This window comes from Perca fluviatilis, chromosome 8, assembly GCF_010015445.1.
Source record: "Perca fluviatilis chromosome 8, GENO_Pfluv_1.0, whole genome shotgun sequence".
Classification (NCBI taxonomy): domain Eukaryota; kingdom Metazoa; phylum Chordata; class Actinopteri; order Perciformes; family Percidae; genus Perca; species Perca fluviatilis.
Genome location: NC_053119.1, coordinates 20,946,021 through 20,969,323, shown reverse-complemented (window position 1 = coordinate 20,969,323; position 23,303 = coordinate 20,946,021). Strand labels below are relative to the sequence as shown.

At 39.7% G+C, this 23,303-nt stretch overlaps 1 protein-coding gene across 3 annotated transcripts in view; it reads left to right on the top strand.

Annotated features, from left to right (window-relative positions):
* Positions 1-23,303, top strand: part of LOC120564353 (cyclin-dependent kinase 17-like) — a 32,213-nt gene that overhangs the window by 3,843 nt on the left and 5,067 nt on the right. For all 3 annotated transcript variants that reach the window (XM_039809231.1, XM_039809234.1, XM_039809232.1), the window contains exons 2-11: positions 6,088-6,236; positions 11,939-12,103; positions 12,865-12,998; positions 17,021-17,146; positions 19,715-19,771; positions 19,921-20,035; positions 21,559-21,653; positions 21,853-21,915; positions 22,351-22,474; positions 22,738-22,858. In XM_039809231.1, coding sequence (XP_039665165.1) covers positions 6,110-6,236; positions 11,939-12,103; positions 12,865-12,998; positions 17,021-17,146; positions 19,715-19,771; positions 19,921-20,035; positions 21,559-21,653; positions 21,853-21,915; positions 22,351-22,474; positions 22,738-22,858 — 1,127 coding nt within the window. In that variant the 5' untranslated portion in view covers positions 6,088-6,109. The remainder of the gene's footprint in view (positions 1-6,087; positions 6,237-11,938; positions 12,104-12,864; positions 12,999-17,020; positions 17,147-19,714; positions 19,772-19,920; positions 20,036-21,558; positions 21,654-21,852; positions 21,916-22,350; positions 22,475-22,737; positions 22,859-23,303) is intronic.

The following is a 23,303-nucleotide window of genomic DNA, read 5'->3' as shown; positions in this document are numbered from 1 at the left end:
GACCAAGATGGTCTATATAAAAGCATCCAAAGAGCTCCATGTCATGGGACTTTTAATTGTTTAGCCCACTAACCATAGTAAATCAAAATTGGAATGTTTCCAAAATTCCCCAGCTAAACTTTCCATGGAAAGTTTCCAGGAATTTACCAGAAAATTTCCTAATCATTCATCAAGCTAAAATCCTGGTTTTGGCTTCTCAAATGTGATGATTTTTTTCTGTTTCATATTATTATGAAATTAATATTGTGTTTTAGACTGTTGGTCAGACAAAACAAGACATTTGAAGACATCAGGGCTCTCGGAAATTGTTTTAAATATCTTGTGGACATTTCATTAGTTAGAGCTGATTAGAGCTGAAACAATTAGTCAATAGTCAATTAGTTGATAGATTTATCACCAACCGATTTGATAATCGATTAATCATTTCTGTATTTTTCAACCAAACAAATACAAAATAATCTTGTGTTCCATGCAGTCCTAACACAGACAGAAAAAAGTCAGTTACAAATAAGATTCCATGCAGTCCTAACACAGACAGAAAAAAGTCAGTTACAAATAAGATACCATGTTAACTTTCTGCAGTGTTTTTCTCAAGTGCTGTAACACACAACTGTGCCTGGCATGCAGGCTGTCTGAAATTACTACAAAGGCTAAGAGCGGTTTGTGTTTGTAGTTTGATATGAAACTGATAACCCCATCCTGCCGTCTGCCCTTAGTTTGATAGCAGCTTGGCTGTTGTTCCCTTTAACAGCCATGAAAGGCTATCGGGGGCTGCTGGTGTGACGATGAGCAGGACAGGGAAAGGCTAATTGTCGCTCTCTCTGATGCTAATGCTCTGCTCACAAACGGACGGCAGGTGACTTGACTCAGGCTTAGATCAGATGAATCCCTGCCTGGGCGATTATCTCTGTAATGAGCCAAAAGGTTTTTTACTGACAATAAATAAAGACTATCAACATATCAAATTATATCTTTTTATGGGGATAAATTAACACCTAAAATCTTATAGCTGTAAAACTTCCAGGATCCAGTCTGAAAATTTGTTGTATTGGTTCCTCATTTTATGCACAAAGGATTATAATCACAAAAAAGAAAAATGGATTACATTGGCGTGACATAAGTCTGCTGCCTGGGTCCACAAGGCTTATCTGTCACAATTCAGGGGGCCTTGTTATCGTGTTATCATGTGAAGTGTAAGTGGTGCTTTAGATGTATTATTTTCATATGAATGGTGTGTTTGATTTAAAAGTCGTCGTTATTTGTGACATATTTATAAAGGGAAATTATTGAAATTTATGTTTTTGTGATTTTCCCCCCAAAAATTTTTAAAGGCAAACCTATGTAACTTTTCCCGCTTCGGCCCCCCTTCAGGTTGTCTCTTCATGTTGCTTTAACATAATTCTGGGTTTATTTGTATATTTAAGGGTAATCTCAGAAGGTGCCCACACTGTGTAAATATGTCATCCTAAATCTAGAAAATTTTTAGCAATGGTAAAAGGGAATTTCACTAACCTGATGCGCCATATGGTTTGTTAACACAGAACCATCTGAGAAGCCGTCATTGGAAACTGTTTGGAAAAGTGCAGGCACTTTAAAAAAATACATGGCAGGTGATTGGATGAACCATCGTTCTATCACGTCCTCCATTGTTGTTTGAAACGAACAGTCGCGGCCGTCACACACGTAAACCACTGATTGGTTCTGTAAGCTGTAGCCTAGTTCAGACACAAACGTGTTAGCCTACTACTGAAATCTGACCAATCGAGAATCCAGCTGCCGTATTTCACAACACAGATTATGAATTTGTAGGCTGTTCTACAGTACCACCTGTTCTTCCTGGAGTCTACAAACTGTATTATTGCTCAGGTGACTATTAGGGCTGGGAATCACCAGAGGCCCCAAGATACAATACTTATGTCATGATACAATACTATTGCGATTTTAAACCTATTTCAATTTATACCTTTTTTCCAACTTAAAAATGATGTCCTCTTTGTTAACATCTGTGAGCATAGAAAAGAGGAACATTTGATGAGACTTTTTCATGTACCTAGCCTTAGTTAAGTTCAAACACATCTTGTTGAATTATAGCCTCTGCAGCATGCCTGCCTGGTTGTCATGCTCAGCACCACGCAGCACACCACCACCTCCTGCGTCTCCTGAAAAAGCTTACTTTTTACTGGGCACAATGCAGCCTTTATTTAAGGCCCCCATAATGGAGCCAGTTCCTTCACTCATGTCCTCATTGTCTTGGCCAGGATGAGAAAATGCTGCTCTTTAGAAAAGCGAGGCTGAGCTCACCCTTGAATCATGCCAACAGTTACGCTTGTTCTCTGTCGTCTTCAGTGTGCGAGGCAACCGAGGGAGGAGAGGCAGACGTTTTTCGCAGTGACGTTAGATGGTTTACTGAACCCTGTAGGGGTCACAAAGAGGTTGCGCCCTTGCTTTTCCTGTTTCTGTGGGTGGCCCAGATAGCAGACACCCTGTGGCAGTAATGGTGGCTGTGGTGTGATTGGTTCATCTAGCACAAGTGGGACAATTGCACAGACCTCTGCAGTGATGGTGGCTTGTGGAGCTCTAGTCTGGCATTACAGGGGGGGGCGGGGGGCGGGGGTGGTGGTTCCTCACAGCAGGAACTCTTAGCCTTTTAAGTAGCCCTCTGTCATCATCATCAGCACAGTCTCTGTTTGCTCGTAGCTGCAGCAGGAAAAGGACAGAATCCATATGAAACATGTTTGTTACCACTGCAGCATCCATATACACCCCCCCAAAACACACACACACACACACACACACTACCTTCTGCAGACTGTACTGCAATTTAGCATACAGCTGGAGAAGATGGTTTGTCTGTGAAGCGAGAGTTGTGTTATGGTAAGTATTGATGGCTGATTTAGCGGATGAAAATGCAGACGTAGGTGGCGGGGAGGGGGGGCTGCAGGAGAGGAAGGGGGGTTAGGGTTACTATAGGGTGTGAGATGGAGGGAGATGGAAAATCAGCATGCATGCAGTCTCCTGCAGTGCTCTGCATTTTCAGTATGGAAAAAGCAGTGGGGTTGCCGTGGTAACAAATCCAGAATCAGCGCAGCCCTCGGACCCCTCCACTTCAGCCCCCCTCCTCCCCTCTGGCCACCTCCCAGCAGATCTGGAGCTCAGACCTTAGACCGGCCTACTTAGGGGAGCAGGGATAAGGCTCGGAACAGGGATCATGTCCAAAGCTCCACACTCGATCCCAGAGCAGGAACAGGACTGTGGCCCAGCGGATACAGTTGCACAGTAGACAGACACCCCATATATATATATATATATATATATATATATATATATATATATATATATATATATATATATATATATATATATATATATATATATATATAGAAAGACTGGAAACAGTTGCTGCAAACTCATAATTTATAACTCTTAAATCTGACGAAGTTGTCTTCTTCAGGGCAGCCTTCAACAGTGGTGAATACATAGTTTTCCATCAGTTTAATGAACTGAAACTTTTTTCTATGTAGCGCACATATTGCAGGCCGAGTGTATTGCTGCAGCAGGAGAGTGGGTAACGCAGCGAGCTGTTCAGGAGATGACAGACTGCTTGCCCATGCTGGAGCTGATGTGTCATGAGGCGGACTGATGTGAAGCTGTTGTGACAGTCGAGTTGATGTTCTGCCTCATCTCGGTTCCTTGAATAATTAGATTGATTGTTGCTTGACTAAGACCACAAAAGGGCAATATGTATGAATATACAAAAAAATATATTTAGTGGAGTCCCTTGTACTTGACAGCTGTCCAGAATAAAACCAGGAACGTCACGCTTACATGGTACTCTCATTCTAAACCACTCAACCAACAGCCCGAAATGCATTTTACTGTCATGTTACATGATTTTTTGGTAGTATAGACTTTTCAGCTACCTCACTGCTATCTGAAGCTGCGAATATATGAAGATTCCTTGTGTAGTTTATGATCTACAGTTTAATATTTCGTCCTTGCACTGTCCTAGTTTGCTTTGGCCTTTAGCCCAGCTCAGACAGACGGCTGCTGCTGTTGGCTGTGTGGAGGGAATGGGGGCAGGCTCGCTGCCTCTTAAAACTGTGTACAGACTTTTTGAATCTTACAGTATCTGGGGTGAGAAATAGGCCATGCAGCTGCTGAATCATCTGTAGCTTCACAAACAGATGTTTGTGGGCTGTTTAATGCGAAATGAAAATCAAGGCGCCATGTTTGAAAAACAGTTTTCTTCACTGATTGGCTGCCGCTGTTTTGTTTCTGGTCTCTGTTGTTGTTGTAGTAAGTAATTGTAGTCGTTTATCGAGCACAAATGCCACACATTTTTTGTTTCCAGCTTCTCAAATTTGATGATTTGCTGCTTTTCTCTGTTTCATATTGTTGTAAATTGAATATTATGTTTTTGGTTGTGAGCTGCTGGTCGGACCAAACAAGCAATTTGAAGCCTTTTAGTATTTTATGGCATTTTAGACTAACTTCTAATGGAAATAACAAACATGACAAAAGCATTCATAATGAAAAGTTAGTTTCAACCCTTGTATGTAAAAGTTGTCTGTCATACTTTTATCCTGTTGTTCTGTGTACAATAAAATTGACAAAATTCAGTTCAAATCATGGCTTCTTAAAGGCCTAGTTCACATATTTCTGTCACATATGTGTGTCTTCAAACAATATTCACATGCCCATATTTACTACAAAACTGTTTTTGGGGCCTTTTTTTTGTCCATACTCTCCAAGAAGAAATCCCTCCCCGCTGCAATTTCAATGGAAGAGATGGGGAACAGTCCTCGTTTTGTGCGAAAATACATTCTTAAGTTAAGCTGATAATATAATAATATGAGGCTTCCACAGTCTTAGCTACATAAATCAAATAGGTATTTTCCAAAAGTATTGCTTTTTTAGTTCCTTTTTAGCTGTAGTTCAAGAAAATGCTGTCTGAAGTAGCACAAAGAGGGAATTCATTCTAAAAAAAACTGTGGGTTTTGTCCCTCCGATCACATTACATTAAAATCTCCCATCTCTTTACGGCCAGTATGGACAAAAAAGAAATAACCGCAACCAAAAACTCTACGTATAGCCATGCGAGTATTGTTTTAAGAAAGAACCTATCCTTTAACTGATGATTCAAATCATCAACATTTAGAGGGCCGCCTTATTTTCAGCCATATCCTGTTCCGCCACCATGTTCTCATTATTTGGCTTTGGCTGTATGAAACGGTTGCATCTCTGAACAGAATTCAGGTTATGAGTGATTATTTGGAAGACAAAAGGCTGTCAGTAGGGAAAAGGCAGCGAGCCCTGAGGGGCTGTACTACTCGTGTGTTTTCATGTCTGGCTTTACTCATCATTGTCGCAGACAGACACTTGTCCAGATCTGCAGTAGTAGTGGAGTCATGATCTCTACATTGAGGTCACAGGGAGAGGCTGCTCTCTTTCTCTTTCTCTCTCACTCTCTCTCTCACACACACACACACTGTCTCTAGCTCTCACATTTAGTTACTCTCATGCACATAGTAAATGCGGCTGGAATGTGTGATGTGGACTCGACGTGGCTCAGGCTCGTCCTGCTCCATTCAGGAGCAAATCCCCCTGGTTTAGGATTTGCTTTTACAGTCCGGTGTGCCAGGGACCGTACTCTAAACTCACCCGTAAGGATCTTTCACCAACTTGTCATGTTTTCCCAGGAGGAGGAATGTGAAGTAATGTGCCACCACGAGCTGAGTCATAATTAACGTCAGAGTTGTCTGGTGATGAAACGTCTTTGATTTCAGTTTGATTCTTGATGTGGGATTGTGAAACATGGCTGCAGGCGGGTGAGGTGTATTCTTTTGAATTAAAGGCAGTAAATGATTTTGTCTATGAAATGTCGAGGCCCGCATCAACACTATTGTTTTACCTACCTGCCCAGGGACTACGGGCGGTGCAATGCAGCTGTCCTTGTTTTTATACAAGGTTAATGTTTAATTGTGCATTGTCCCTGTTTAAATCAAATTCTGTAACTAAAACAAGCTGTGTCTATTCTTACATGGGTTAGAACCACAACTAACGGGTTGTTTTATTTGTCATCCTCAGGCCTCCCCTTCCTGAGAGCTCCATGGAGAAGATGAAGCGGTTCAAGCGGCGTCTCTCTCAGACGTTGCGAGGCAGCCACACCATTGACGAGTCGCTGTCTGAGCTGGCAGAGCAGATGACCATCGAGGAGAACGGCCTGAAGGACAGCGGTGAGTGTTAGAAGTAGTTTGTAAAGAGTTTCTCTGTGTTCTTTAACATGCCGGTAATAACACAAGGGATCTCCTGGATAATGTAACAGTTGTAGGGTTCTGTATGTTATGGCCATTACTTTGAATTAGTTTTGCCTTTTCTTTCCATCATTGGCAAATGGCTCTAAATACTGCACTACCCATGAGCCACAGCTGACGGGAATCAGTTTACACATTCAGAATGCCATAAGCCCTTTTCAGACATGGCATCTGTAATATTGCTGGCTTAGTTGGAAAATGATATGAAAGAAGAAAAGTGTTCTGAGATGCTCCATTAGTTATGGATTTAAAAAAGTTTTTCTGCAGTTGAGTGACTTTTTTATTTTTTTTATCTCAATCACTAATTGAATAAGGGACACTGTAGTCTAACCTTTTATTATTAGCAAACCAAGATTGTCGTCATGACTTTTATACAGAAAAGAGGTTCAGGTCCACTCAAACATCAGACTGACATGTACAATTTCCAGCATGTTTACATAATGAAGTGCATCTAACACTAACCAGAATCTGAAAGTGGACTGAGTTAAACTGCTGAATATGTTATCTAGTCTAATCTATGCATAAGCTCGCCATTAGCGATACTCCACAGAATTTTAAGCTTGATGAGCATTGGGAGTCGTGGTTTACTTTTGTCCTTAAGCTTTAATGTTCATCCAAGCCTTGGAAATCCTTTAACTGCCAGTCACATAACATTGACTATTCAGCAAGTTAATGTGGCATTTAAAGAACTAACTTCACAAATCTATATTGTCTGATACGACTATTTATGTTTCTGTAGACACACTCTGTTCCACACTCGCAGAGATTGTCGTTGATTCATCTTGATCCTACTGAAGGTTGTCGCCTCTAAGGTGTCAATCAAAGCAGAGTGGCACAGCAGCTTATCACTGCTGATATTCACAAAATCCGCAGGGAGCGAGGGAGGGAGCATGACTCGATATGCTACCACATTGTTGCCATGGTGCTCAGGATCTGGAAACATTCTAGAGTTACCATGACATTGCCACGGCAACTTGGATGACTTGGTGAAACCAGTCTGGCATCTTGACGCATCCCTTTTTTTTTTTTTTTTAAATCTGTCAGCTCTGCTTTTTCTCTTTAGGCCACCCAGAGGTCCCCCCACCCCAAAGCTTCTTTCAGGCCTGTCCTCAGTTTTCCTCTCTTGTCTTTTGTCCAAATGAGAAGTTTTTTTCCCTTCTTCAATCAATCAGATCGTCCAAGCCCCCCCCCACCACCACCTCCCTCTGAGAACTAACTGGGCTTTGTAAAGAGCTTTTTGTATAGTGATTAACACCAGGTTTGGCCAGAGTGTTCTGGGCTTGGTGAGTGTGGACACAGAATCATGTTGTGCGTGCGTGCGTGCGTGCGTGCGTGCGTGCGTGCGTGCGTGCGTGCGTGTGTGTGTGTGTGTGTGGATTTTAGCAGCCTATGTAACAGTATGGTAGAGAGGAGACAGACTGGAGTAGCCAGATGAGATGTGATCTGAACTCTGTGATTGGGGAAAGCGTTCTCATCCTGATCTGATTATGATTATGCAACACTTATAACTCAGGCCAGGGAGGCAGGGATGAGGAAGAGGTAGCATAATGGCCTATGGATATTACATGGGGGCTGTGTATTTTTTTGTTTTCATAGAAAATCTAGGAAATGACTCATTGGTGTAGAAGAGAATGTTAGTGTGTGCAAAAAAACACAACACAAATAACAAATTAATGACATGGCTTGTAATATAGGACACAACAAATGTTCCAAAGTTTTGACGTCTGTGCTTACAAAACTGTTACGTAATGAAATTGTTTAGCTAAACAAGATCCGCACACCCACAGTACTCCAAATCAGCCTCAACAGGCAGTCTGAACCATGTGAGCTTAATTTTGTCAATAACATTTAAGTCGCAAAAATGTACTGAGAATTGCTTGATCCCGTAAACTAGAAGCCAGACAAATCAGAAAGCGATGGGGGGTGGTTTAGATGGGGACATCTGTAACTACATGTCTTATTTCCTGCCTCGGATTTATTCAACTTTAAGACAGATATGACTGAACAGTCGCTCTGTTTTTCCAGCTTGAAAGTCAGTGCCAATGGTTGATGACAGCCAAGTCCAGGGTGCATTTATCTAATCGGGTGTGTGGAGTTACTGTTAGGTCGCAGTGAAGGAGAGCACATTCAGTCATCTGTTATACAGCCCAAAACAAATAGCTACCCATTGATGCCAGCAAGACTACAGTGACTGAAATAAAATATTAGTGTTGGCTTTTTAATTAACTCTCAATAAAAAAAATCTTATTTTTATGACCTCACAATACATAAAAGGTACAGTGGCTTGCATAAGTTTACACACCCATGCTAAAGTTGACTAAAAAGAGGAATAAAAAAAACTATCTTTTGGATCTTAATGCCTCAATTAAAAAAATTTGGAAAAAGCCAACCTTTTCAACGACACCAATTTTCTTTGTGAATGAATAATGTATCGTAAATAAATAAATGTTCTTCCTTAAAATACAGGATCATAAGTATACACACCATCTCTTAATGCAAATCAAACCAGCTATTAGGCTAACTGAAATAAAACCATGCCAGTCTCTAGGTAGGGTGAAGGGTATATGATGATGTGGGGCTATTTTGATTCCAAAGGCCAAGGGAACTTTATCAGGATGCATAGTATCCTGGATCCATGAAATAACTTTTATTTTTAAAGGCCAATCTGCCTGCCTCTATGGGAATATAACATAGGGGTGTCTATACTTATGCCCCCTGTATTTTAAGGAAGCACATTTATTTATTTACGACAGTCGTAAAATTGGTGTCCTTAAAAGGTTGGATTTTTCCACATTTTTTTAATTAAGGCATTAAGATCAATTTCAAAACAATGTTTTTTTTATTCCTCTTTTTATTCAGCTTTAGCATGGGTGTGTAAAATTATGCAAGCCACTGTACCTGTATGGGGTTTATTTTGTCTGTTAATAAAAATTCTAAGAAATGTAGGATCGCAAGCCTGCCAACAAAAACTGCATCAGAAAATGTGCATCATTTCAAAATATAGGCCTAACAAAAAGCTACAATGTGAAATGTGAAAGAAAAACAATGACTCACAAACCAAAAGACATGAACACAGTCACGTTGAAGCTGTGAATTTACATGCAAATGTAACACTCTTTGTCATATTTTGCAATCATAGTCATTTGGGGTTGCAGGTTTTGTTGGATGGTTTACAATCACACATTTCTTTGAATTTTTATTAACAGACAAAATTTACCCCATACACCTGTTGAATTCTTTTTTGTCGGATTCACTGATTTGTTCTAGGGGTAGCCGATAAGCTTTGAATAAAATAGCAATATACAGTATATTATCTGTTTTTCGCTAATCTAGCAGAAAAAATACCCAAAGTATTTCATAACAAAAACAAATCTAAAGATAAGCATATAAGTCCTGCTTGTTGATTCCCAACACACTTTTTTTTTTTTTTTTTAAGATTATTTTTTGGGGCTTTTCCCTTTATTACATAGTGACAGTGGATAGACATGAAAGGGGGAGAGAGATGGGGGATGACACGCAGCAAAGGGCAGCAGGTCGGATTCGAACCCGCTCCGCTGCAGGACTCAGCCAACATGGGGCGAATGCTCTTACTGGGTGAGATAGAGGCCGCCCCAACACTAACTACTTTAACCCTCCACCCAAACATGCAAACAGAGGCAGTCATATAAAGGGCCATCCCAAAGCAGACTGATGAGTAAGGATGCACTGTAAAACCTTATCATGCACATAAAAAGTCATAAACACCTAAAAAATATCTTTTCCTGTTGATTTTCAGAGACAAACCAATGTAACCATCTTCCTTTTCTGTTACTCGATAACCGTTGCCTTATGTCTCGTCCTAATCTTCACTGCCCTTGTTGCACATGTCCTACAGTATCCTTTTGTCTCTGCCTGCCTGCTAAACAGTTAGTGTTTCAGTTGGTGCTACTCTATACACAATAAATCTTTCACCTCTGTCAGCTCCATTCTTGCTTTTGGACAAATGCTCCTCTGTCAGGCAGTTTTCGACCCTTTTCTCCAGGAAAAATACACTGCAGAGACTACAAGACACTTTGTTTACATGCTTGAGTCTCTCACTTCTCTACTTTTGATATTGACTATTTACAGTATAAGGGTCACACTGGATTAGAGAACAGACCACATTGTAACTGCCCCAGCTCTGTTTACAATTAGGTAACCTTTGTTTCACTGGCAGGCTGCAGGAATGTCATATTTTGGAAAAAGCAAAGCACATAAAGATTAGACTGCACCAAATCCCATTGGTTTTTATAGTTGTTTTTTTTTATAGCCAGGACAAGTACTGTTACATAGAAGCTGCATTGTTTGTTTTTTTAGGATGTTTTCAGGTGTGCTAAAAATAAGACCATCAATCATTTTTATATTATTTACATGTATATTTAACACATTTCAATACCATAAATTGTTGATTTACAGTACACAATCTACCGTATAATCTGTTGTATAGCAATTCATCAGTTTCCTTCATCAGTCCTTTACTTTTAGCTCTGTGTCTCTTTGTTTTACTTTTTTCTTCAGTTTTTGATTCTCTGTTTTTAAACCAGTGAAAAATAAAATTCTGTGTTCTTGTTCACATCCATTTATAGAAACACGCTATAAGTGGAATAGTATTTGTTCAGCATCAATTGACTATCTAACTCAGTGACAGCAGTTAACTGATATTACATGCAAATCTATGCATCAGTAGATTACAAGTTAAAACCTCTTATGTAACGGTGATTATTTTATGCAGTCTGGTGTTATGCCATGTAACCAGTAATGTATAGTGAGTGCCTCAGAAAGCTTTTATTTCGTTAGCCACCTTCATATTAACGTTAAAAAGTTGGACTTTCAGCCAACTTGATTTTGATTAATGCTTACTGATTGGTTGGAAGATGGCACCATATAGTACACTCCAAGACAAAACTTTAGATCTGTTTTTTAATGATTAGACGTCATACTTTAGAAAACAATACAAATGCATATAATGATTCTGAAATAGAGAGTATGTGGAGAAACAAAGCTAACAGCTTGTAGAAAAATAATCGGCTGTCGAGTTTGAGCATTTAAGCAGAAACAAATTCTGTATTAGCGTTGTTTTTAACAAACATTATACTCAGAAATAGGCACTTTTTGAATACATTTCCAACACCATCAAGTGAGTGTGAAATTCATTGACCAGTTTGTTGATGATTTGGGGTCAGCTAATGCTGGAAAAAACTAGTTCGTACAACATGTTAAACTGAAATTAAAAAGTGTTTAGCGCCTTTATAGTGGAAGTAAACCTAAGAATAAAGGGGGAAACAAAAGAGGAAATTCTGGTTGGATTGGCTCTTGGGCCTCTAGGTGTGTGTGTAAGGAGCAGCAGTATTAATCATTCATCTTCTTTTTTCTATTAGCCTGTCAGTATCCAAGCTGACACTGTTCTTATTAAGCAGCTCCGGTATTGGCCATTATGTGACAGATTAACATTAATTAGTTTTTTGTCATTATAAAACTCAGTGTTTCTGTTACCAGTTACACTAATTCAGTGTTAGGCAGGCTCATATGATTAGTCAACCATAGTGCACTGTGCATCAATATGCATATAAATGTTTTTTTCTAAAGAAAAATGTTGACTTCCACAGAGCCCATGGTGAGGAATGGTCGTCCTCCTTCGGCCCACAGCGTCCACTCCTTCCTCCACCAGTACACAAGCTCCTTTAAAAAGCCACCGCTGCGACGGCCTCAGAGCGTCATCGGAGGAGGCCTGGGCTCTCTCATGGTCATGCCTCGCAATGGCAGTCGCCTCGGTGAGACATCCACACACGCACAAACGGGCCGTGATGATCATATTTGATATTTGTCTTTCCTGCGCTGTGACTTTAAATAGAGGTTTAGTACAGGAGATTTCTTTTGTGTCAATAGGTAGAATGTTGGAATGCAAATGTACTGTACATTTGGGTGTGTGAAGCTGCTAGATTAAACGTCATGTAGAATATCCTGAAAACTACATGTAAAATCCTTGTATTTTACATTTCTACTGAGTCAGCTGAGCCTACTTACAGAGCGGTATGTTACAGTGTATGTGCTCAAACAAACCACTGCTAGAGGCATAAATCAGTACAATCATTCCAGTGTTACGTCCAGTCACACAATAAGCCATTTGTTAAAAAAATGAGACACTTCCAGGATACCAGCAGCTTAGATTCTCAGCCTAGATACAATATTTAAATTCACAACACTCCCTAATATAAGCATAAAGCCTGCAGGAAATGGATATGTACTTTATATCTATGAGTCTGTTTGGCATGGGAAAATTACAGTGTGATGTATGGATTTGTCTTGTAAGGCCCAGTGGCAATGAAATACATTAAATCTATCAGTCAAACTTATTAAACCTAATACACTTTTTGTATATTCTGCTCGACACAGCCAAGCTTGATACAGACGGACTTGGGAAAGTGTCCAAAAGAGTGTTTGTTTGTCTTGTTGAAGTCATTACCTGTCCTCCACAGACCTGATCCCTCTATCACATTCTGTCAACCTCTTTTTCTTTCTTTCTCTACTTCAGATATTGTCCACGAGAACCTGAAGATGGGCTCGGATGGGGAAAGTGACCAGGCATCGGGGACTTCCTCCGATGAGGTGCAGTCACCGACGGGTGTTTGTCTGCGGAACAGAGGGAACAGACGCATCTCTGCAGAGGTGGGGATTATTTCTTTTCAGTTTTCAGACTTTTTTTTTTTGTCCTTGCATAGGGTTTTTTGAAATGGGGGATATGAGTCATTTGCTACATTAACAACCTTTGACATTTGAATATGTTACTGTTAGGAATCGTGACATTTACCTGGCTTAGTGGTTCAGCCTCCACTTTGTTGTTGAAGCTATGTTTTAATTAATTCACTGAAAAGTAAAGGAATATGGGCGTTTTATAATGGACCTTTGGTATTTAATGGTGTGTGCATTAGAGCACCATGCTGTAACTCAGCGTAGGCAGTTTCTCATAGTGCGTCATGAACACGCTGAAATCTTCAGCTGCCCACAAGATATCAGCATGGGACACACACACACATATGCACACAGTGACTCCACATACTGTACTGCTGAACATACTTTTAAAATCTGTTGTACACAGTCACACAGTTGCTTTCACCACCACCACCCCCCTCCTTACTTTCTCACTCTCTCTTTACCCATGCACTGATTCCGTAAAGGGCCGATTTTGACTCCTGTGGTGATTACATCATGTAACAACATCAACACATTATGGAGACTTCTCGCTGTGATTATTATTATTATTATTATTATTATTATTGTTATGATTGTTTGTTGTCTAAGAGGGATTTCATTTTACAATAAGCATCTTTTGAATCCAAGGCGTGTGACTTTGTATACGTATTAAATACAGTTCAGCTTTGTTATCCCAAATTCATAAAGTTTGAACATTTGGGAACAAAAGTGAGCCACAGCAGAGATAACGTTGTCATGTCAGTGTCACAACACTACGCAGTTTTATTCAGCAGAGCATATGGAAAGACAGACGTGCAAACAAAATGTAGAACCAGATCAAGAGTGAAAGCTTTAATCCAGTCGGCTCGTAGGGACACATGAAAGGCAGCATTAAGTAAGAAGAGAAATCATGCCGCTTTATTTTAAGGTAAACGATAAAGTGTGCTCAGTGGGGTTTTCTTGAATTTTGCAGATTTTTTGACATTGGCTAACATCAGATTATTAAATTAAATATAATCAGATGGACAAAATGACAATTGTTTTATGCTTCTTTCGTTTGTTTAGTGTTCAACATAATCAATAAATTCTGACATGATTTTTGGATTGTTTTTGAGGACTTTAAACGTTTTTATTTCCCTCTTTCTTTACAACAAAGCCAAGAAAAGTCCCTTCAATCCACCTTAATGGCTACTAATGGGATTTGAGTCAGTACAACTAACTGTCCGGTTTCATAGTGAAAGTGAAAAAGAGAATGACTATGAACTTCTCGCCTTCCTCATTTTTATTTACATTGTCATTACATGTAATATATTCTTCAACTTACTGAAGAAACATACTTCCGATTTGTTTGGGGAATAGAAATCTAATCATTTATCATTTTTAACGGTTTAGTTTCCATGATTGCTGTTTTGAGCCTTGAATAATCTCAATTCCCCCAATCTACATTTTCACATATGAGGGGGAAGATGGAGGTCTCACAGGTCTGGGGACTACTTTCAAAATACTGTTTCATTAAAGTGTAAAAATTTAATATAGTTTAAAACCCTAACATTAAACCATTGTTTTAACAATTAAAACGTGACATCTGACCCATTTAAGATGTTGCGAACAATTTTCATAAAATAACTTAAGCTAATTAAATATAATCAAATATGCAACATCTAACAAAAGAGCAGACATACTTTTTTATTGTACTGTATTTTGCTTTGTGGATGATGTTGACATCTTGCCAGTGAACCGCATGTTGCACAGTACAGGCTGGGTGATCATGCGAGGAAACGTCTTGTGATTGAAGAACACACACTTCCCTCCCTCTGACAGTGTTTATTGGTTGGTTTGAGTGCAGGACCTCTGGGGATTTACGAGCGGATACCAGCAGCTACACAGACAAACTGAGCATGCAAGACTGCACATAAAGAAAAAAAAACTAACCTTAAACGCGTAGTTAAGCAGCTTACTTCATTTGAGGCTACCCACACACAGAGACATGACACAACACCTCACGCTGTGTATCGACAGTGTGTGCAAGCAGTATACCCTACACTTCCTGTGACTGTTTCATAACCTAAAGAGGTTATTATTTGCAGCCCAACAAACACTCTGTGTGTTGTTTGTGTTGGTATGAGCAGAGTGATTGACCGCGTCACCGCGCTTGTTGATGAAGTGATCCAACAGCGATCACTGTGTGGCCTCATTCTTTGCCTTTGTGCTGATGTGACACTCAGAGGAGGGACAGTAGAACAAAAAGAAGAGGAGCGAGGAGTAAGGAAATCCCTCCGTCTGTGTTCAGGTAGAGGATTGTATGTCTCACTGGAGAGGAAACAGTGCTGTTTTGGGATTACATCACAAGGATTATTGTAATACGGCCCAGATGGGCCCCTGTTGTAACCGATTAGGACGGGTTGATTTGAGGGCGGGGTAGTCTTTAGGGGGGTTAGGGTTAGGTGATGAATGGCATCACTTGCTCTGGAGACAAAGCACCAATCCTGATACACAGAAACTACAGACCAGCAAAACTGGATATAAAGTCATTAAAAAAATAGAGATACATAGGGACATTATAGCATATTTATATGACTTTATTTGTAGATTTTCACCATGCATGTAGAGCTGAAACAATTAAGATGCAGCTATTTTGATAACTGATTTATCGTTCAGCTTCTCCAATACGAGAATTGACTGCTTTTTTTGTTCTTACATGACCATAAACTGAATTATCTTTAGGTTTTGAACTGTTGATCTGAAAAAATAAGCAATTTGTAGACATAAACTTGGGCTCTGGGAATTTATAATGGAAATGTTGGCCTATTTTCTGAAATTTTCTGAATAAGTGACAAAATAGTCACATGAAGACAACAATCGTTGCAACCCCATAATGATTATTAAAATTGTTGCGGAGGAATTTTCCTTCGACTATCAACTAATTGTTTCAGCTTCACAGCAGTGAGATGTGAATTAGGAATATATAATTCTGGTAAGAAACACACACCTTTTTTTTTTTTTTTTGCTTGAAATGAATGTTTTTGTTTGTACATGGTTCTTGCCAAAACAATATTTGTATAATCATACAAAACAAAACTTGTTAAACTGCATCAGAGTAACAATTCTAACAAACGTGTCCACATATCAACCTTTAACCTGCTGCAGGTTCTTGCAATAACGTTTTATGCAGTTCAGCTGTGTGGCAAAATTTTATTTTATTTTTTATATATATATATATACAGTGTACAGTGTGTCCTAATTACTGAAGTTACATATTTTTTTTTTTTTTTAAATCACTTCTTATAAAAACGCATGTCCAAATCTGTCAGCTTTAGGCAACTGCATGGGCAAAAAACGGAGTCACTGTCATGTTTGAATGAAAGGCTGGAGGATTAGTTCACCAGTTCACAAGTCAGCCACCTTTGGTTACAGATTTATCAGTAAGCTTGTTGTTGAAATGCGGAAAGTTCAAAGTTGCATATTTTTGTATGCTGATGAGGAGGGAAGGGTGTTACTAAGTGTCCAATGTTACCTCAGAGGGAGTGAAAGATTTAAAGCAGCTTGAGAGAGCGAGAGAGAGGCCGGATTAACAGTAATCTAACAAATGGAGGAAATGCATGATGGGAAGAATCCAGACGTTTTATTGTGAGCGTGTTTGATTTTATATAACAAGTAATTAGGATCATGCTTTAGTACTTTGTTGCTCTGGGAAAGACTTAACCTCAAACTCTTAAAGGACTCCGCTACACAAAACTGTATCGCCACAAAGCTGCTACACGTGTATTTATACACACACAGCCCTCTCTGTTGACCAGTGAGGCCTAAATCTGGCTGGTTCCTACAGATTCTACTTGTTTACTTTGGGTTTCTGCCATTTTGTTGTCAATCATTGGTATTTATTCAGAGCTTACGCTGTTTGCTGAGGGTTTACTCCTGTTTTTCCATGGTTTTACATCATGTTGACACTGTTTTTCAATTAGGTTCTCTGTTGTTTTTATCCATTTGTGTGTGTGCAGGACCTAAACAAACGTCTGTCTCTGCCGGCCGACATCCGGATACCTGACAGTTACCTGGAGAAGCTGCAGCTGAGCAGCCCGTCCTTTGACCAGCCGCTGAGCCGACGCTCCCGCAGAGCATCACTGGTGAGACCAAGAGAGAAAAGGGGGGAAAGATATGGAGGGAGGGAGAGAGAGAGTGTGAGTGAGTGAGTGAGTGGAGAGAGGGCAAGAAAGAAAAGACAATGTGCTGGTAAAAAAGAGAAGGAAAATTAGAAAGTGGCAGTGAGTAGTGAAATGGATGATCAATACAAAATAAACATAATTCAATTTTCAAAGTTTAATGAACCCTCTGTACACTACCTGCTCAGCACCAAACAGCAGACAGACAAAGTTAGTGAGCGAGTTAGCTTAGCGTTTCAATTGCCTCTTTGGGCTGGGTGTCACAGCCGCTGCTGCTGTTCATGTTGACCATGTTGGTAAATCAGCGAGCCAGACTACAGGACAATGACTTGACTTCCTGTTCTCATACACCTGGCATAGATCTGTCCCTTTCACCTCATGCATTATCTTTGCCTCACGTCCCTATCAGTTGATAAACATTTATGTCTGTTTTGGGTTAATAAAGCGTATTAGATACCTTACAAATCAAGGTATTTCATAACAGTCCTGCTTGTTGATTTTTCAACACGGCCTGCAACGGTCTAATACACCCAAAAACTTGGACGGTTGACAAATGTATATCAGGGCTCCAGACTAACTTTTTTCACTAGGAGCACAGTGGCCCCCAACTGAAAATTTTAGGGGCGCAACCAGAAAAGTTAGGGGCACACACCGTAAATCAACATGCTAACCAAATATTCACATTTCTACTAATTTCCACTGCCGGAATTGAACATTCTTTAATGTTTCATGTAAAGCACTTTGAATTGCCTTGTTGCTGAAAGGTGCTGTAGAAATAAAGTTGCCTTGCCTTACAACCTCAGCCTGTCAGTCAGTCACCAGGGCATAGAAACCAATGTTGTCCCTGCTCGTCTCCAAGGAAGTGTAACGTCAACAGCACCGCGACCGCTTTCGGTTCGCCATTAATATTATATCGCAGCAAACGCTGTCTGCGTGAAGTTATGAAAAACTGTAACCACACTTGAAACCACTTTATTGGCATTTCCGTGACTCACTGTGACTTCAACAAAACTGCAGAGCCGACGTAGTTTGCACTGTCTGCAGCTCTGCGTGTGTGCGAGTGTGTGTGTTTGTGTCAGAGCTCTGCTCTCTGTCAATTTTCAGAGAGGACAGATAACCTCTCAGGTACCGAAATTTCAACGTTTAACGTGTAAAAAAAGGGGGCAAACTTACTGGTCGCTCATGTGCGACTGGATGTAAAATTCAGTCGCACACTCTCAAATTTTGGAGACTATTTGGTCGCAGTCTGGAGCCCTGTATATAATTTAATGGCGTATAATCGTCGTATGACCAATCATCACCTTATCTAACATTTTGCAGCTAAAATCTGAATCTGGAAGGTAGCTCATAGCGACAACAGTCAGATAAGTGTAGTGAAATAGAAACTACAATATTTCCCCTGTGAAATGCGGATAACTCCAAACTGTGCTTAATGTAAATGTACAGTACTTGCTGCCCACGTATGAGAGCGAGAAGTTCTGATTTGAAAATCAACAGTGGAGGAGAATGGGGTGGAAATATAGAGGAATAGAAACAGAAAGGCCGTCAGGGAGGGGCTGCGGAACATAAAGACAGCTGTGAGAGTTATGTTTTATTTAAAGGCATCTAGAAACAGAAGTGAGAGAGTGAAAGCTCACACCTTGCCCCGTCTTATCTCATCCTCTCAGCCTGTTGTCGTGTGTTAACATCCCAGCATTCACTTTGTCAGCAGCCTCAATAATTGGCTTGTGGTTTTACTTTGAATGTGCATCTGTCAAAAGCCAAACAGAGGAAATGTATGAACACTGTGCCTCACCCAGTCCAATGCATTTGCATACAGGCTTCCCTGCAGAGTTGTTTAGAAAGCACTGAATGGCTTTGTTCAATATGTGTTCCACCCAGACCTCTCAGCTCATCTGGCTCTGGTCTTCATGGTGTACGGTTTAAAGTCTGGTTAAGCTGCCTATTTATTTTTACGCCCCTAGTTGCAGGAAAAAAAGCTTTCCTGAGGACTCCAGATGACCTCAGACTCTCACTTCTGTCAAAATCTGTTATAATTTCCCACAGCCAACATTTAGATAGCTTGATTTATTTGAGCAATGGTCTAAAACAAATATATTCAGCTTACTAAATAGCATCCAATCATCTATTGGTGAAGCTGGAATCAGCAAAACGTTGCCATTTATACTTATACAATACAATTACAAATACAATACTATACAAAAGATAGTTACCAAAGATCTTTCTGTCGATTGACTAATTGATTAATTGACTAATGTTGGAGCTCTAAAGCCCATTACAGTTTTCCATCGTGTATTAAACATGCTTTATAAATAAAGTTTGCCTTCCCTTCCCTATAAACAAACACATTGTAAAAGCCAAAAGCCAACAGTCCTCTGTCACAAGAGATTAGCGTTGATGGTGTGACCTCCTTACATCCCTCCTCTGTTGCTGCGAGGCCGTCATAAGGATTTGCCGTAGTGTCTGTAAGCTTGTCAATGCTAATAAAGACGCTACTCTCATTAATGCGGTTTGTCCCTTTCTCTCCTCCAGTCAGAAATTGGATTTGGGAAGCTGGAGACCTACGTCAAACTGGACAAACTGGGAGAGGTACGTGACTCTGTGTGTGTGTTTACCTTGACTTCTTCACAGGTGCTGATGTTCTCATAGAGATATAACACATTCAGACACAGTTCTAGAGTTTACTTTTAACCCCTGACAGCCTGACTCCCCTCTTTCCTTGTCGTCCTGTCCTCCAGGGCACGTACGCTACAGTCTTCAAGGGGAGGAGTAAGCTGACCGACAACCTGGTGGCGCTGAAGGAGATCAGGCTGGAGCACGAAGAGGGGGCGCCATGCACAGCTATCAGAGAAGGTATTAAAGGTTCAGTGTTGCACCAGGAATCTCATACATTACCCACAGTTAGTCCAGTTTTTAAATGATAAGTTCACCAGGATAAGTTCACTCTTTTTCCGGGAATCCTGTGATTTCTCGCCAACAGGAGTTTGATTATAAAAACAGAACCCTAGATAATTAATCATTAACCTTTTATTGTCATTTTCTGATGGTATTCTTTCATATTTATTACTGTATTTATTTACTCTTTAAAAACAATTATGTTAACCCAACCATACATAGTCATTTAATCCACTGTTTTGTTTTTTAGGATATTCTCTCAAGAGTCTCGTTATGAGTGTTGACCATTGAAATAGTACTGGTCTGAAGTTATGACTGCGTGTGCGTGTTTTAGTAGTTTGGGGGAACATTCTTCTTGGTGGTAGTTGTAATGTTGGGATGATCGTATAAAGGCAAACACTTGATGTGTCCTAATGTTTTAAAATGTTATGGTTGTTGTACAGTGAATATGAACTGTCTTGTTCTGTTTTTATACTACAGGGTTCATTTTCTTAACAGAGATTTTATTCTCTGTTTTCTCTCCAGATGTAATGGGCAGAAAACAGAGAATATATCTATCTATCTATCTATCTATCTATCTATCTATCTATCTATCTATCTATCTATCTATCTATATATGTATATATATATGTATATATATGTGTGTGTGTATATATATATATATATATATATATATATATAATATATATAACATTTTATACAAAATGTTATTATATATATATATATATATATATATATACATTTTATACAAAATGTTATTATATATATATATATATATATATATATATAAAAACACACACAGCTGAACTGCATAAAAAGTTATTGCAAGAACCTGCAGCAGGTTAAAGGTTGATCCAGTTTTACTGCTAGAACTACAATTTCAGGTTGAACTGTTATCTGCGACAGTTACATGGAAGCGTTTTATGAGGTTGTGACAAGGTGTCTTTGTTTTAACACATAAATGCACACTTACACACAAAGAAATCCACACATGTCCCATGTCACTAGTTCTGTTTGGGACAGTTAATAAAACATGTGAACTCTGGTGTTTTTACTGTAAATAACTTCACGAAGAGGGAGTGAAACTACAGGTTGCCCTCCTCCCGGAGAAATGCATTGTCGTTACTTGGAGTGAGAATTTAAGACCAACTACAGGAAAGAAGTTATACGGATAAGGAGAGCTATGTTTGTATTTTGTGCCTTCTGTGTCCTTGTGTTTTGCTTTTCTTTGAATACGGTATTTTATCTTTTTGTTTGGATTTGTGGATTATTTAAATCTTTGAGGCTTTCTTTATAAGTCTGAGACATTTGTGTATGACCTAAGGCTTTCTAAAAAAAAAAACTCCCTTGGCTTAATCAATGTAAACCCAGAGACGACAGAGTCAGATATAGAGCAAAGTAAATGTTACGGTTCAGATTAAAGAAAATCAGTGTAATCACATGCTCCCTGTTACAGTTGTCTTCTCTTTCTTTCCCCGTAGTGTCGCTACTGAAGGACCTGAAACACGCCAACATTGTGACGCTGCACGATATCATCCACACAGACAAGTCGCTCACACTGGTCTTCGAATACCTGGTGAGACCAATCAATCCTCGGCCCTCACTTCCTGCATGACTCACATGTTTTCTGTGCACGGACGCTAAAATTAATATATTTTACATCATTATTATTCATGACCCTCTGCAGAGTTGAGGAAGATAATACAGGGGCACAACTGTTGCTGTGCCTGTAGCCTTTCTGCTCTTCTAACGCCCTCCCTCTGTCTCTCGTCTAGGACAAAGACCTCAAGCAGTACATGGACGACTGCGGGAACATCCTGAGCATGCAGAATGTCAAGGTGAGCCTCTGCAGGCTGCCTGCTGGCCTGGCCAACTTCATCAACTGCCATGACACAGTGGTTGCTGGTGTCAATACAAGTTGCACTATTAGTGTGCCCCCTGGTGGTGGAGCTTAGGCAGTGGAGGGAATTTGTTGTCTTAACCTCACTTTACCACAAATATCTATTTTGTTTGTGTGAATTTAGTTGAAATTTGGTTTAATGTTGCTTTAAATAAGAAAAATACTTAAACTGCATAGTAAAAATCAAGTTGGGCTGTTTGGAAGGAGCAGGTACATATTATGTTTTCATAAGCATCAGTCCAGAATTCATTGATTCTATTTAGGGGTTTGGATGAATTGTGTGTAATGTAGTAACATTTATTCAGCACCATTATTTTAAACTGATTTTACCGATATGACGATAGTTGCTAATCTAAAACATCTCTTTCCCCAGATCTTTCTGTTCCAGATCCTGCGAGGCTTGGCGTACTGTCACAAACGGAAAGTTCTCCACAGAGACCTAAAGCCCCAAAATCTGCTCATCAACGACAGAGGGGAACTCAAACTGGCTGATTTTGGTAAAAACTAGAAAGAGTACTTACATCAATTAATAATCTCATTACGATTATTGTGTGTCATGAATTGTCTACCATTTGGATCAAAAGTGAAAAGCTGCATTCATCTATATTTTACATTTTACAAATACTGTGTTATACAATTGAGCCATATTTAAAAACCTATTAATGAATATTTGGCATTTTAGAATTAAGCCCTTCATATAAAGTTTTGACTAAATGTGCCCTTTGGACCTGTTTTTATTTGTCATATTTCTGCTCCACAGGCCTGGCGAGGGCTAAATCTGTGCCCACTAAAACATACTCTAACGAGGTAGTAACACTTTGGTATCGGCCTCCCGACGTGCTGCTGGGCTCCTCGGAGTACTCCACGCAGATAGACATGTGGTGAGTGGGGCTCCTCGGGGATGACTGCAACGGTTATAAAACACGTATTAGACCCCTAGCAACTCTCTCGTGTGAAGGTGCAGAAGCAAATATAATCCTCAAGAAGAAAGAATTAAAAAATGTTTTGTCTTTCTTTATTTGAAGTCTCTTGCAACCTCAGTGATTTGTGGAATGAGCGCGGCTGTTTGGAGCGTCTATCATTGAGTTTTTTATTGTTGAGGAATTTAGGAAGTGCAGCAGCAGACAGGTGTCCTAATCTACAGTAAATGAGGATTATGAATTTAAGCATGAATGGTTTCCCTTATACTTCAAGCGGCCCTGCTGCTTTCTTAAATTAATTCCTGCCTCTTCCTTTGATATTTCATTAATTGGACAGATTGAAACCGGCCAGGTAATGTACGATTTAGGGAGTTTGATCGTAAAAGTTAGTGGTAGTATAAATACA